At 38.9% G+C, this 14,852-nt stretch overlaps 1 protein-coding gene across 7 annotated transcripts; it reads right to left on the minus strand.

Moving 5' to 3' along the window:
- Positions 1-16: 16 nt before the first annotated feature.
- Positions 17-11,870, minus strand: LOC105471265 (single stranded DNA binding protein 1). 7 transcript variants are annotated; one of them, XM_024789538.2, is made up of 9 exons: positions 11,693-11,831; positions 11,018-11,084; positions 9,190-9,285; positions 7,993-8,053; positions 6,486-6,626; positions 6,203-6,290; positions 4,636-4,724; positions 332-422; positions 17-167 (listed from the first exon to the last, which is right to left on the minus strand). In XM_024789538.2, the coding sequence occupies exons 3-8, from the start codon at positions 9,223-9,225 to the stop codon at positions 349-351; spliced, it is 489 nt and encodes a 162-aa protein (XP_024645306.1). In that variant the 5' UTR covers positions 9,226-9,285; positions 11,018-11,084; positions 11,693-11,831; the 3' UTR covers positions 17-167; positions 332-348. The 7 variants fall into 7 exon arrangements, with proteins under 7 accessions (XP_024645306.1, XP_011721931.1, XP_011721932.1 ...); XM_011723629.3 differs by lacking the exon at positions 9,190-9,285 and having other exon boundaries at positions 11,693-11,846; XM_011723630.3 differs by lacking the exons at positions 9,190-9,285; positions 11,693-11,831 and adding an exon at positions 11,621-11,645.
- Between the last annotated feature and the right edge of the window lie 2,982 nt (positions 11,871-14,852).

Here is a 14,852-nt window from a genome sequence, read left to right on the forward strand (position 1 = left end):
AAAAGATGATCACTCATTTTATGTAAAAGGCTATTTTAATTCTTGTCCTTGGGAGCGATAAAGATTATACATGACTTGGAAATGAGACTGTACCCAATGATGGCCGAAGAAGAATCATCCTTTCTACTCCTTCTCTTTCGTCTGGTCACTCAGAAATATAATATTATCTGTAAAAAAGCCAAAATGTAAATATTAATTTCAGAACTCTTTCTCCATCTCATTCAATAATTCTCCTCTAATACATACAACTTTAGTGCTGTTCATTAAAAGGATTTTAGACAAATTTTCAAAATATTAAATAACTTGCTATGCTCATGAGAGATATACATACAGTTGGCATAAGTGGAGCTAAAAGTTAGGCACTGGCTGCTTTTCTAATAATTCAGATTTTGTTAGAAGAGGTGGGATATTTCTTGTCTTCCCTGAAAAGAAGATAAAGCCTTCTTAGAAACAATTTCCTGCAAAAGAACTGGTCACAAAATTGGATGCTTGCAATGGTCAGGCAGATGCCATGACACTAGGCAGCACATCCTCAGAGAAAAGGATAAAAGTATATCACATTCTACACTCTGGAGGTCTAGAGGAAAGGGTAAGAGTCCATATGTGGCCCTGTTAGCAATGACAGGATTTATTTATGTTTTTAACTTTAAAAATTCAAATAGAAGAAGTTTTATTTTTAAATTATAAAACAGAATAATTTCTTTTTTTCCTTTGGAGATGGAGTCTCTGTCACCCAGGCTGGAGTGAAGCAGTGTGATTTCAGCTTACTGCTGCCTCCTGGGTTCAAGCGATTCTCCCGCCTCAGCCTCTCCAGTAGTTGGGATTATAGGTGTGCATCACCACACCCAGCTAATTTTTGTATTTTTAATAGAGACAGGGTTTCACCATGTTGGCCAGCTGGTCTTGAACTCCTGACCTCAAGTGATCCGCCCGCCTTGGCCTCCCAAAGTGCTGGGATTACAGGCGTGAGCACTGCACCTGACCCAGAATAATTTTAATATACCAATTCTTGGGAACATTTTTATGAATCAACATCACAGAGTTAGCATTTTTATCCAAAAATATCAAATGTTGCTCTTATAATGCTATTCCAGAGGGAGTTAGCTAAAGATAAACAAAAGAACAGAGGCAAGTAGTAGTCACCCTTCAGTATCCATGGGGGGACTGGTTCCAGGACCTCTATGGATACCAAAGTCCACAATGCTCAAGTCCCTGATATAAAATGGTATAGTAATCACATATAACCTATGCACTTCCTCTTGTATACTTTAAATCATCTCTAGATTACTTACAACATCTAACACAAGGTAAATGGTATGTTGACAGCTGTTACACTGTATTGTTTCACTTGTATTTTTTGTTGTTGTATTATTTTTATTGGTTTCTTTTTTTCAAACATATTCAATCTGTGATTGGTTGAATCCACAGATGCAGAACCAAGGGACATGGAGGAATGACTGCATTTCCTTTAAAATTCCAAAAGATCTAGATTCTTGTAACGATAAAATTATCCAGCAAGGACTGAATATTTGTTCATGACCATAATCTTCCAAAAACTAGAATGTTTCGGTCTAGAATGGTTACTTCAGAAGAGACTATTCAAATATCACTGTGGAAAAAGCTAAGAGTGCCATCCACTGGTGGTGATTTTTAAGTTACAGATAGGATCCCTAGGAGAAAAAAAAAAATCACCAATATAACAGATCAACCAATAAGCTCTATTTTCTTCAATTCAAATGTCACTAAAGAGCTCAATTTTGCCATCAGACATAAACCTAAAGTAAACTGACTGTGCTAGTGGAACCTAGTGACAAGAAAAAAAAACAGCAGATCATCTGAAATGCTTCCATTTGGCTTGGTTACTAACAACACAATAATCCGAACAATCTAAATTTTGCCCACACTCTTGGTTTACATTGGGACACACAGGAGGGTAGGAAAATACCTACACTGCTTTTCAAGGTTAATAAACTTTCAAAGAAACTTAGCAGTAAGAAAACATATGAGCATTCTATACAACAAATTATAAATTATTAATAAGGTATGGTGGTTAAGACATGAACTCTGGAGCAAAGGAAAGAAGAAAGATAAAAGCAAAATCTAAGAGACTTAAGGTAGAAAACACGTAATATAATGTATGAATGTTTATGAAGTAATCAAGGAAATCTGAACACTATGATATTTAGTTAAAAAATTAACAGTAATGTATCAATATTAGGTGTGATAATAGCACTGTAGTTACATTTTCAAAAAGACACCCTATCTTCTAGAGATCCCTATGGAAATTTATGAATAAACTTATGTCTAGCATCTGTTTCAAAATAATCCAGGTGGACGACAAGTGGCTGGAGGCATGGATATAACACTGTCCATAAGCTGATACTGAAGTGAAATGGTAGGAGTTCATTTCACCATTCTTTCTGCTCTTATATATGTTTCACATTTTCCATAGTAAAAAAAAAAATTTTATTTATTTATTTTTTTTGAGAGAGTCTTGCTCTATTGCCCAGGCTGGACTGCAGTGGTGTGATCTCAATTCGCTACAAACACTGCCTCCTGGGTTCAAGCAATTCTCATGACTCAGCCTCCTGAGTAGCTGGGACTACAGACACACATCACCAGACCTAGCTAATTTTTGCATTTTGTGTAGAGACAGGGTTTCACCATGTTCACCAGGCTGGTCTTGAACTCTTGACTTCAAATGATCCACCTGCCTCAGCCTCCCAAAGGACTGGGAGGTGTTAGCCACTGCACCCAACCCAAAAATTAATTTTTAAAAATATTATCTAATTTGGGCATATCTCAGAAGTTCATAAACACAGAGACATTACTATAGTAAAATTCAGTTTATTGCCCTGTATTTATTTTAAAAAGGTTTCTTCTTAGTATTTATATGCATAAAAACAAACAAAAGCACAAAAAAAAGCACAAAAAAATCCATAAAAACAAAAGCACAAAATTCACAGTGTCTAATTTTAGCAATTTACTCAAGAAGTGAAAAAAGCACCACTTATCTCATTTAAAGACATATTTCCAATACAATTTAAATACATTAAAATTATTTTGGTCAATTAGGTACTAAAAACAACTTTAATGATAAGTCAATTGAAAATTTGTCATAGAATTCTTTTAAATATTTTAAAGTTTCTTTTATGTATGCATTTTTGTTACAAATAGGGTAATAAAAAATTCTTAACTATACCATAAATTATTAAGATACACTTCTGAGGGGAATATAAAAACAGTAAAACAAGTTCAAAGAAAAAAGAATGATCTAAAATTTCCAAATGCTGAATCGGTATTTTTTACAAGATAGCAGGTATCACATTGCTATGCTATTTAGATTCCATTAATACATTTAAAAATAACACAATTTTATATTGAAAAAAATGTCTTTACGTCACTTGCAGACATCCAGAGGGGTATATTATTTTCAAAATTCTTACAGCATTTTCAAAATTCTTACAGCATTTTCAAAAATTTAAAAACTCTTTCCTAGGGGATATCTTGTTAATCTTCTTTAACCTTTACGTGTACATCTTTTCTATGTTGTACTGTATTTTGTTTAAAGAGAATATTAGGCCGGGCATAACGGCTCATGCCTGTAATTCCAGTATTTTGGGAGGCTGAGGTGGGAGGATCATTTGAGCCCAGCAGTTTGAGACCAGCCTGCGCAACGTAGTGAAACCTCATCTCTACAAAAAAATTGACAAATTAGCCAGGCGTGGTGGTGTACACCTGTAGTCCCAGCTACTCAGGAGAAGGCTGAGGTGGGAAGATCACCTGAGCCTGGGGAGGTAGAGGCTGCAGTAAGCTGTGATTACACCATTGCACTAAAGCCTGGTTGACAGAGGGAGACACTGTCTCAAAACAAAAACAAAAAAAGAGAATATTAAAAACTTCCTAGCTGGGCGCGGTGGCTCATGCCTGTAATGTCACAACTTTGGGAGGCTGAGGCAGATGGATCACCTGAGGTCAGCAGTTCAAGACCAGCCTAACATGGTGAAACCCCATCTCTATGAAAATTACAAAAATTTGCCAGGCGGTACGGCACACACCTATTACCCTAGCTACTCAGGAGGCTGAGGCAGGAGAACCACTCGAACCCGGGAGACGGAGGTTGCAATGAGCCAAGATCGTGCCATTGCACTCCAGCCTGGGCAACAGAGTGAGACTCTGTCTCAGAAAAAATAAAATTAAAAAAAAAATCTTAATTTCAAATAGAAATTTCAGCATACTAAGTACCAAAGAGGTTCTGAACAAATCTGCACACTCACATTAGTGTAATTCTTATCTTGGCATATGCTTCTTCCTGGTTAGGGCTAGAGCCTTTCGAAAGACAATACATTCAGTTTTGGTAATTCTCAACAATAAGTACTGGGATGGACAATTCAGTTTTAGGCTTTATTCAAAAGTTACTGGTGACTAAAACTGTGAGTATGAAAATAATTTTTTAAAGGAATGGATAAATGTAGAGACTCTTACCATGTAGAGAAATCAGTGTCATGGACATCTTCTAGTGAGTTGCCTTACCTCCTAAGTACTAGTACTCTTAACCCTAGTTAGTTACAGTGTAGCCAAGCTTTTGAAAAAGAAAAGGAGAAAACGGAAAAACAGCTATTTTCACAAGCTTACCAGCTATGATAGTTGTTGCTTGTCGCCTCACATTATTTTTATCCATGTATTCACCATAGTCTATTTTCCCTTCCAAATAAATTCGAGACCTGATATAAATAAAATGTACAGTTTTTAGTTGAGATCCTAATATGCGTTGTAAGAGTCAGGTCGGGGTGGTACTGAGTATATGACAAGGATGAAATATATAATCGTACATAACCTAATTTTTGCTACCACTTCTCAAGGTTCAGGATGAGAAGTACTGAAACAGAGTGGACAAGCAGACTGGGTAACATCTAGGTAAAACAGACAATGTTTTCATCTGTCAGCTATTTCTCTTATGGAAGTTAAAAAATGAAACAAAACAGTTCAAAGGGCAATTTAGTGGCAACCTTTAAATCTCTAGGAATAATTTACAATGTATCATTTTCCTTGACCTTTGATTTTGGAGTCCCTAACAGACTTAATTTTCATTTATTTATCAATTCTTTTCTATGACCTTAGAAACTTACATGATTAAAATTCAAAATATGAATTTGTAGCTTAGTATAATATTACCCTGAATTAATCACTAAGACTATTTCTACACTGTATCAGCTCAGAGGTAATTACTAAGACTATTTCTACACTATCTAGAAGGCTAAACTAGGTAACAAACCTAACCATGATTTTCAAGAGTGGAAAAATGACAATAGCACCAGTTTTGAGAGTCTACCACCACCAAAAAAGTACAACACAGAAATATCAGTGAAATGTCAGGTGCTCCCCACCCCCACACACACCCATCAATCAGTAAGTGGGAGTGCAGACAGTTCCCTTGAAATACCTTATATGTGTGTGTGTATGTGCACATATTCATAAACACATACATAAAGGGCAATGAAGATACATAGGAAAAAAGCTATACAGTTATTGAAAAGAAAAATTTTAGTGATTGCTAAATTCTTTTTCATGAAATTTGATTATTTCTATAAAACAAGTACATTTCTAAACATACTAACTATCAATACAACTGCTGTTACACACACCATTTTGTCTTTCTATGAGTCTGGAAAACATACTTTTTACACATACTCAATCCAAGCCTTCCCAAAGGGAACTATTAAGCCTACAGAAAATCATCAAATGTAAAATAACAGCCATGAAGATGAAGTCGGCGTGTCAGGCTTCAGACATGACAGGCTGTCTGCTGGAACAGCACGTGGCAACCAACAGGCAAGGAGCCACACTCAGCATCCCCGGCCACAGAGGCACAGCAATTCCTGAAAGCAGACGTTCCACTTGCTCAAATGCCACTTTGCCTTCTCTCCTGCCTCATCTATTTCTATTTATGTACACACCCTGTTTACCCTAAACTGTAAACTCTTAGAAAGCTGAAACTATGTTTTATATACCTTTTAATTAGTCACACATGGCAACACGCCATGCATATATAGTATCGAGGACTTAGTAAATACCTCTTAAATTAATACAATCATTAGTAGTACTCAGGGATTTAACAGGCTACACACTCCTTGCCATGAGAACACTTCTTATCAGTTCTTTAAACCATTCAATCCATAAGATCCTTCCTTCTTCAACTTACCCCTTTTTCACATACTGATATGCCACATCTCTGAGGCCTGGCCGAAATACTGATATTCTGTGCCATGTTGTCTTTTGACTGACATCACCTAAATCACAAGAATAGGAAACTGGTTACAAATGCCAACGGACAACATGCCCAGGAAAACCAACGTCACAATTGCTAAGAGAACAAACAGAAAGACAGATCTTGTTTAAAGTGGCTTATCTCTAAATTAGACAACTGGCAGTAAATAGTATCTATTTATTGCTGATAAAATTAAACCCCCATCTTTTCTACTCACCCATTTGGTAAACTTCACTGTCCCCTGATCGCCACATCTCATTAGTTGCTAGAGAAAATATTGTGACTGGATTTTTTCCTTCCACCTGTCTCAAGACAGGGTCCTGACCCACTCGCCCAAGTAACTGCACACGATTCAGGGCTGAAACACAACACCAAGACCAAATGAGACACAGAACCTGCTATAGACTGAATATTTGTGCCCCTTCCCCCAAATTTGTATGTTGAAGCTCTAACCCTCAATGTAATGGTATTTGGAGGTGGGGATCCTTAAAAGGTAATTAGGCTTAGATGACGTCATGAGGGTGAAGTGCCCCTATAGGAAGAGTTCAGAACTTTCTGTCTCCACCATGGGAAGACACGGTGAGAAGGCAACCATCTGCAAGCCAGGAAGACAGCCCTCACCAAGAGCTCAATCATACTGGCACACGAATCCTGGATTTTTAGCCTCCAGAACTGTGAGAAATAAATGTTGGTGAAGCCACCCGGTCTATGGTATTTTTTTATAGCAGCCTCTAAGCTGACCACTAAAGAAATCCACACCCAAGATTGAGAGAAATGTCCAGAAGAAATGCTATAAATACCACTGCAACTTCAATCTCTGTATTAAGTAAAACCCAAGTTCTGGAAGATCAGAAAATAAGTTAAGGAATGAATAAGAAGAGGTTGCGAGAGCAAAGAGTGTTGTCAAGAAAGAAGAAAAAGCAAAGAGTGTTGTCAAGAAAGAAGAAAATACTCATAGAGAAAGCAGCCATACGAAACAAACTGTAAGCTCTAGATCTTAAATTCTTCTTTAAGATATCTTTTTTAACTGACTGTGGAGCTAAAAGAACAAATCTGAGATCTGAAAATCTTTATAAATACAAGGGAATATTTCTGTGAAGAAACAGTATCTTTTATAATATCAGCCTAATATAATCTGGGAAGACTCAGATAACCAAATATGACTCAAGGAAGTTCTTTTTTTTTTTTTTTTTTTTGAGACGGAGTCTCACTGTCCCCCAGGCTGGAGTGCAGTGGCGTGATTTCAGCTCACTGCAAGCTACGCCCCCCCCGGGGTTCATGCCATTCTCCTGCCTCAGCCTCCTGAGTAGCTGGGACTACAGGTGCCCCCCACTACGCCCGGCTAATTGTTTTTTGTATTTTTAGTAGAGACGGGGTTTCACTATGTTAGTCAGGATGGTCTTGATCTCCTGACCTCGTGATCTGCCCGCCTCGGCCTCCCAAAGTGCTAGGATTACAGGCGTAAGCCATGTGCCCGGCCAGAAATTCTGATGCAGGACAGGGTCGACGAGAATGAGTAGTAACTGGCTGATAAGGAGAATAGGGGCTCAGTTTATACTATGTCTCCACAGCCTGATGGGTCAAGGCTAAGATCTGAAGAGCAAACATAAACTAAAAGCACAATGATAACATGGTAAACCCAACCAGCATACCTCTTCTACAGCACATTTGAGATTGGCAAATTACTAAAAATAACATTTTAAACTTGGAAATTAGCTACTTACATCTTTCAAGAACCAAACTGGTACTTGTTTCGGACTCATGTCTTACAAACTGACGAAGTACCTAAAGAAGAACAAATGAGTAACATGGCTTTAATTTTTTAGGAAAGGCAAAAGCAACGGAAGAATTACTCACATTCATTCACCATGTAGTCAGTAATTCCTGTAAATTCCAGAAGAGAAGAGAAGCTCTTCTCATGTTCTCCCAAAAGAGTGTCAGAAGGACCCGGCAAACACTTCAAGTGCAGCCTACTGCAGAAGCCCAAAGGTACAGGGAAGGTACTAGAAGGCATGCTCAAGAGTTACTTTATAGTACTCCCGTTTATTTTGCCACAGTCTCCCTGATTATGGCACTTCTGTGTTTGCACACAAAAGGAAAAGTCAAAATAATATGACTTTAACATTACAGAGTATGATAATATTTGTAAATCCAACCTGTACCTAAGAGTTGCTGCCAAGTATTTTCAAAATCCAGCTTTCATTAGCTGGAGAGACAAAAAGTACTATATATATCCAATATATACATCCTCTAATTTTTTTTTTTTTTAGTATAAACAACTGCTATATTATTACTATATTTTGGTTACAGTAGACTTCAGAAATTAAGAAATTTAGATCCAACATGGGTACTGATTTAATCCATCATTAGGCCAAAGGAGAGTAAAAAGAGATGTTTTATAATTAATAATTTAATAAGTAGATTCATTAATAACATACACAATGATCAAACAAGTGTCAGGAGGTGTGGAATAAATGCAAAGCCTCACTCTCAGTCATAACAATGAGCTAGTTTAGAGGAGGATCCCCAGCCTCCCGGGTCAAGGACTAGTAGAGGTCTGTAGCCTGTTAGGAACCCGGCTGCACAGCAGGAGGTGAGCGGCAAGCAGTGAGCAAGCATTACTGAGATCCGCCTCCTGTCAGATCAGCAGGGGCATTAGATTCTCATAGGAGTGCGAACCCCATTATAAACTGCTCATGCGAGGGATCTAGGCTGTGCACTGCTTATGAGAATCTAACTAATGCCTGATGATCTGAGGTAGAAAAGTTTCATCCTCAGACCATCCCCGCGGCACCCGCCTCCTCCAAGGAAAAATTGTCTTCCGTGAAACCAGTTACTGGTGCCAAAAAGGTTGGGGTCTGCTGGTTTAGAGAATGAGAAATAGGTTAAATCCCAATAAAACAATACATTCTTGAACTAACCACATGAGTGACTTTCTGACACAGCAACAGGAACATATTCCAAAGTCAGATTCCCTGTGTCTATGTAACTGCCTTCCCCCGGTTGCTCCTTCAGACCTTAAAAGGAATTAGGATGCCTCAAATATGATTAACCTAAAGTGTTTCATTTTAAAATCAGCAAAAATTATGATAGGTAATATCTACTTCACAAGGTTATCGCAAAAATTAAACAGCTTCAGTAGTGAGCTTAGCCTAATACAATTTCTATAAATATTTCATGGGAAATTTCATGCTTTCAGTGCATCAGAAAAGGTCTAATAAATTTGGTTCTTTGATTAAACACAAAGATTCGACTGTCCAAGTCAAAATCACATCATTGTCGGAAAAGGTAGTCACTACCACATAATAGCAGCAATGGTTACTATCAGCTAAGAGATTTATCTATAATCAATTATAAAACTAAATCTACAAGTTATGTAAAATTATCCCCACTTAGAGCTGAGAAAACCACCTCGGAGAGACTGCATAACCTGCCCAAGATCCCGCAGGAAGTATGTGGCGAGTGATCTCAAGGCCCAGGCCCTTTGACACCAATGCTACTACTTTCCCAAAGCCCCTTGCTGCCTCCTGAATTTCAAGAGCTACTGTAAAGATGGGAGTACACATCACTGAATACAGAGCTGAGAGAGCTAGCCATTCTATCAGAGAAACATTTTCGAAGTGGCAGTACTGTTAATATAAAAAGCAGAAGCCCACCAATCAAATAAACACCAATTCCCAGGGTGCTGTTGGCTATCTAATCCTATCACTAAACTTAGGGGCACAGTGTGGGTAAGAGAATAAAGATATGAGTACAACATACTGTAGAATCAAACTGCTAATGAGAACCTGTGTCATGATTCTGGAAATGTACTCATTTCAGTGCTCAGACAAGCAAGAGCTCATAAATCTTACATGATAACAATGTCTCATTTGGGGCACACAAAAATCAAAGCCTACTGGAAAAGATTAGGAAAGGATTATTTAACTTGGATACTTTTTAAAATTAAACTTTTAACTCTTATTTAAAGACATTTTAATACTGTAACATTAGTGTTAAGTAATAACTTTTTTATGTTTCACATTTCAATACAGAAAAAATAGATTAAAGATACATACAGGTTAAAGGGGGGATCCAAGAATATAGGATTAAGGTGGGAAAAATGACAGAGTCATGGAGGAACTGATTCTTCATTGATCTTCACAGGATGATGGGGAGTAGGAGAGCCAAAGAAGAATCTACAGGAGTTGGTGCCCAAATGTGGTAAGTGAGGAAAAACGGTAGTCTAAACTGGCTCAAGGTGGGCTAGAGTGACTGGAAAAGTGAGGAGCCATATTAAGTGGAATGAGAAGGCATTTTCTACATAGTGAAATCTGTGGTGACCATTCAGACTTGAGCTGCTCTCTTCAGGGTGGAAAGATGGGGGAAGAGGAACGTTTAGCAACACAGGAGGTAGACGGTCAAAAAAGCAACTACACGCCTTAAGAAAAAAGTTGGAACAATGATTCCTACAGTCTTTAGGTCACTAAAGACCTATAATGTTCTCTCACTGCTTAAATTCAAGCAACACACACACGTTTTAAAAATTAATGATTCCTATTACATATGTGAATAAACCTGAACTTTTTTTGTTTTAGTGAACATAATTTACACTGGCAAAATTTACACTACCAATCCTCCGTATCAGTTGAGTACAGAGGTGGGTGGGTGAGCTCAAAGGTCTTTAGCCCTGTAGTTAAAAGCCTGAAGAAGTCTTCTGATCACCGCTGATAGTAATACATCTCAATATTAATACAGACAAGTGACTACCTGTAACACAGGTCTTCGAAACATGGCTTCTATTTTCTTTCCTTACAGTCTAATCTTTAGGCTCTTCCTAAAGGAAAAAAACAAAATGAGAAACATTACTTCTTATGGCAAAAGCACAACTCACCAGTCCTAAATTCCTAACTGCATTCATAATTCTTATGCACTCCAATTTTGTGACCACAACGTACCAACATTCCTGCACACCTGATGAGGATTCCTTCCTCCCTCCCAAATAAACTCACACCTGTGTCATTTTGGTCCCAAACAACTTCCTCTTCCTCCAACCCAGACAAAATTTTGATTGTGAGTTAATCCCACTTCCAATCCACTTCTTCTCAAATCTGATTACAATGCAAGCTCCCCTAGGGCACAGATTTTTATCTGCTTTATTCACTGCCATTTTCTAAACTTCTAAAAAAGTTTAGGCATAGTAAAGGCTCAAAAACTATGAGCGTCACCAAGGGACTTATATCTGAAACCTGTTGCTGAAAAATTACTGCCTTCATCTCCGTTAGCAAAGACCAAGCAGCGTAGAGATCCCCGGGCTAGCCAGCCACACCGTGGGGAGAGGTGGGCACCCTTTACCGGAGGTGGCGCCACCACCTGAAAACCGAGGAGAACTGGGAAGAAATCACGCAGTCCTCGGCACGACTGAGGAAAGGGCCAGACACCTACAGAAACACCTTCCGACCCACGCAGGATCACGCGCAGCCAAAACACAGGACTCCACCACTTGCTTGGCGCTTGCTATCCCTCCCTCACCCGACGCTCTAACCCGAGCAGCCGAGCCAACCAGGGGATCACTTCCGGGGCACAGGGAACGCAAAGCTCGCGAGAGGAAAAAGGAAGCAGAAACTCCACAACGTGCGCCTTGGAAATACTGCCGGCGAGCGCCGTGGGAAACGCCGCCCCTTAACTCTGAATTTCCGCGAGTTTCTCTTTGGTCGCGGGAGGATGATCAACGCCGCCAAGTGGTGAGTTTGGAAGGTTTCAAGGTTCAAATTAAATGAAATTCTGTGATGAGGTTTCTAACTGTGCCCGGGAGGGGGCGAGGTAGGCAAAACAGAGACTAGCTCTGCCTGTGGGGGGAGAAAGGAAAACGATTTGTGACCAGCCTAGGCGACATAGTGAGACCCTGTCTCTACAAAAAGTATAAAATTAGCTGGGCGTGGTGGCGCGCGCCTGGGGTCCAAGCTACTCGGGAGGCTGGGGTCGGGGGATCACCAGAGCCCTGGAGGTCGTGGCTGCATTGAGCGGTGAACGCACCGCCGCACTGCAGCCTGGGCAATAGAGCGAGACTTTGTCTCAAAAAAAAAAAAAAAAAAAAAAAAGAAGAAGAAGAAAATTAAAGAAAAAAAAGAAAAAGAAAACGTTCCAGGCCTGTTAAAGCACTAAGAAAAGCAGAAAAAGAAAGGGGAGCCGGGGAAGGGCTGACAGGCCGTCAAATTTAAGGGAGCACCAGAAAAACTGGCAATCAAATAATATCTTAATGTAATATTTTAAAAGGTAAAAATTAATGCAAGAAATCCGGGAGGAACAAAATAAGAGTCGTGTGTAGCTTAACAACAGGGAATGTTCTGAGGAATGCGTCATTAGGCGATTTCGTTGCTGTGCGGACACCATAGAATGTACTTTCACGACCTAAATGGTAGAGCCTGCGACACACCTCAGCTGTGTCACTGGTGTGGCCTGTTGCTTCCAGGCTGCAAACCTGACAGCATGGGACTGTGCTGAATACCGCAGACCATTGTAATTCATGGTAAGTATGTGTGTGTCTAAACATATGTAAACATGGAAAAGGTACAGTACAAATACAGTATAAAAGATAAAAATTGTATGGGGCGCTTACCATGAATGGAGCTTGGAGAATTAGAAGTTGCTGTGGGTGAGTGGGTGAGTGAGTGGTAACCCAACGCGAAGGTCTAGGACATTATTGTACCCCACTAAACACTTCATAAACACTATACACTTAGGCTACACTCTGTTTATAAAAAATATTTTTCTTCCTTCAATAAACTTTCACTTACTATAACTTTATAAATCTTTCAATATTTTTTACGTTTTAACTCTTTTGTAATAACAATTAGCTTACAACACACACTGTACCACTATACAAAAATATTTTTCTTATATCCTTATTCTGTAAGCTTTTTTCTACCTTTGCTTTTTTTAAAAAAAAAAAACTTTTTTGCCTTTTTTAAAAAAAACGAAGACATAAACACACACATTAGCCTAGGCCTACACAGGGTCATTATGATCAGTCTCAGCCTTCCACCTCCACCTCTTGTCCCACTGGAAGGTCTTCAGAAGCAGTGACACACAGTCATCTCCTATAACAATGCCTTCTTCTGGAATCCCTCCTGAAGGATCTGCTTGAGGCTGTTTTACAGTTAACTTTTTAAAAATAAGTTAATAATATAATAAAAAGTATAGTAAACACATAAACCAGCGACATAGTCATTATTAATATGAAGTAACACATGAGTAATACATTGCATTCTGATGTTTTGTTTAGGTACGATGTCACTAGACAATAGAAATTTTTCAACTCCATTGTAATGTTATGGGACCACCTTTGTAGATGCACTGTTGTATATGCAGTCTGTCTTTTTCCCAAACATCATTATGAAGTGCATGACTGTATTAAAATTTTAACTGAATACAGGATCTAAGCCAGATTGGAGCCTGAAGCACAAGGAAGAATGTGTGCCCCATATATATGTGTGTTTATGTATTTTTAAAAACTGGGGCTAGGAAGGTTAGTGGGGGGCTGGAGGGAAGGTGGGGATTGTTAATGGATACAAAAAAATAGAATAAGACCTGCTATTTTCGATGACACAATAGGTTGACTGTAGTCAGTAATTACTTAATTGTACTTTTTAAAATAAGAGTGTTACTGGATTGTGTGTAACTCAAAGGATAAATGATTAAGAGGATACCCCATCCCCATGATGTGCTTATTTCACGTTGCATGCCTGTATCAAAATATCTCATGTACCCCTAAATATATACACTTCCTTTGAACCCACAAAAATTAAAAATAAAAAAGACAAAAACAAAAAAAATTTTAATTAAAAAAATTTTGGCCAGGTCCAGCAGCTCATGTTTGTAATCCCAGCACTTTGGAAGGTTGAGGCAGGTGGATCACTTGAGCCCAGGAGTTCAAGACGAGCTTGGGCAACATGGCAAAACCCTGTCTCTACAAAAAATACAAAAATTTGCCAGGCAGCCAGGCGCAGTGGCTCACGCCTGTAATCCCAGAACTTTGGGAGGCCGAGGCGGGCAGATCACAAGGTCAGGAGATCGAGACCATCCTGGCTAACACAGTGAAACCCCGTCTCTACTAAAGATACAAAAAATTAGCCAGGCGTGGTGGCGGGTGCCTGTAGTCCCAGCTACTCGGGAGGCTTAGGCAGGAGAATGGCGAGAACCCGTGTGGTGGAGCTTGCAGTGAGCTGAGATCGCGCCCCTCTCTCCAGCCTGGGCAATGGTGTGAGACTCCATCTCCAAAAAAAAAAAAAAATTAGCCAGGCATAGTGGTATGTGCTTATAGCCCCAGCTACTGTGGAGGCTGAAGTGGGAGGATCACTTGAGCCTGGGAAGGTGAGGTTTCAGTGAGCCATGATCACACCACTACACTCCAGCCTGTGCAACTGAGTGAGACCCTGTCTCAAAAATATATATATATGTGTATATATATCTATATATATATAAATGAAATATGTGCATGTTTATATATATATATCTATATATACACACATTTTTTGAGACAGGGTGTATATATCACACAAAATATATATATGTGTATATGTGGATATATATATCAATATAAATT

This window comes from Macaca nemestrina, chromosome 4 (genome assembly GCF_043159975.1).
Source record: "Macaca nemestrina isolate mMacNem1 chromosome 4, mMacNem.hap1, whole genome shotgun sequence".
NCBI classification, from domain to species: domain Eukaryota; kingdom Metazoa; phylum Chordata; class Mammalia; order Primates; family Cercopithecidae; genus Macaca; species Macaca nemestrina.

What these genes read in the sequence shown, in the direction of transcription:
- LOC105471265 (XM_024789538.2), bottom strand. Translation starts at nt 9,225, where the DNA reads ATGTTCCTGTTGCTGTGTCAGAAAGTCACTCATGTG. An exon ending in CAGTTTGGTTCTTGAAAGAT is followed by an intron (nt 6,627 to 7,992) that starts GTAAGTAGCTAA and finishes GTTGTGTTTCAG; the next exon opens with CCCTGAATCGTGTGCAGTTA. An exon ending in AGCAACAACTATCATAGCTG is followed by an intron (nt 423 to 4,635) that starts GTAAGCTTGTGA and finishes TCTTCTTTTCAG; the next exon opens with GGAAGACAAGAAATATCCCA.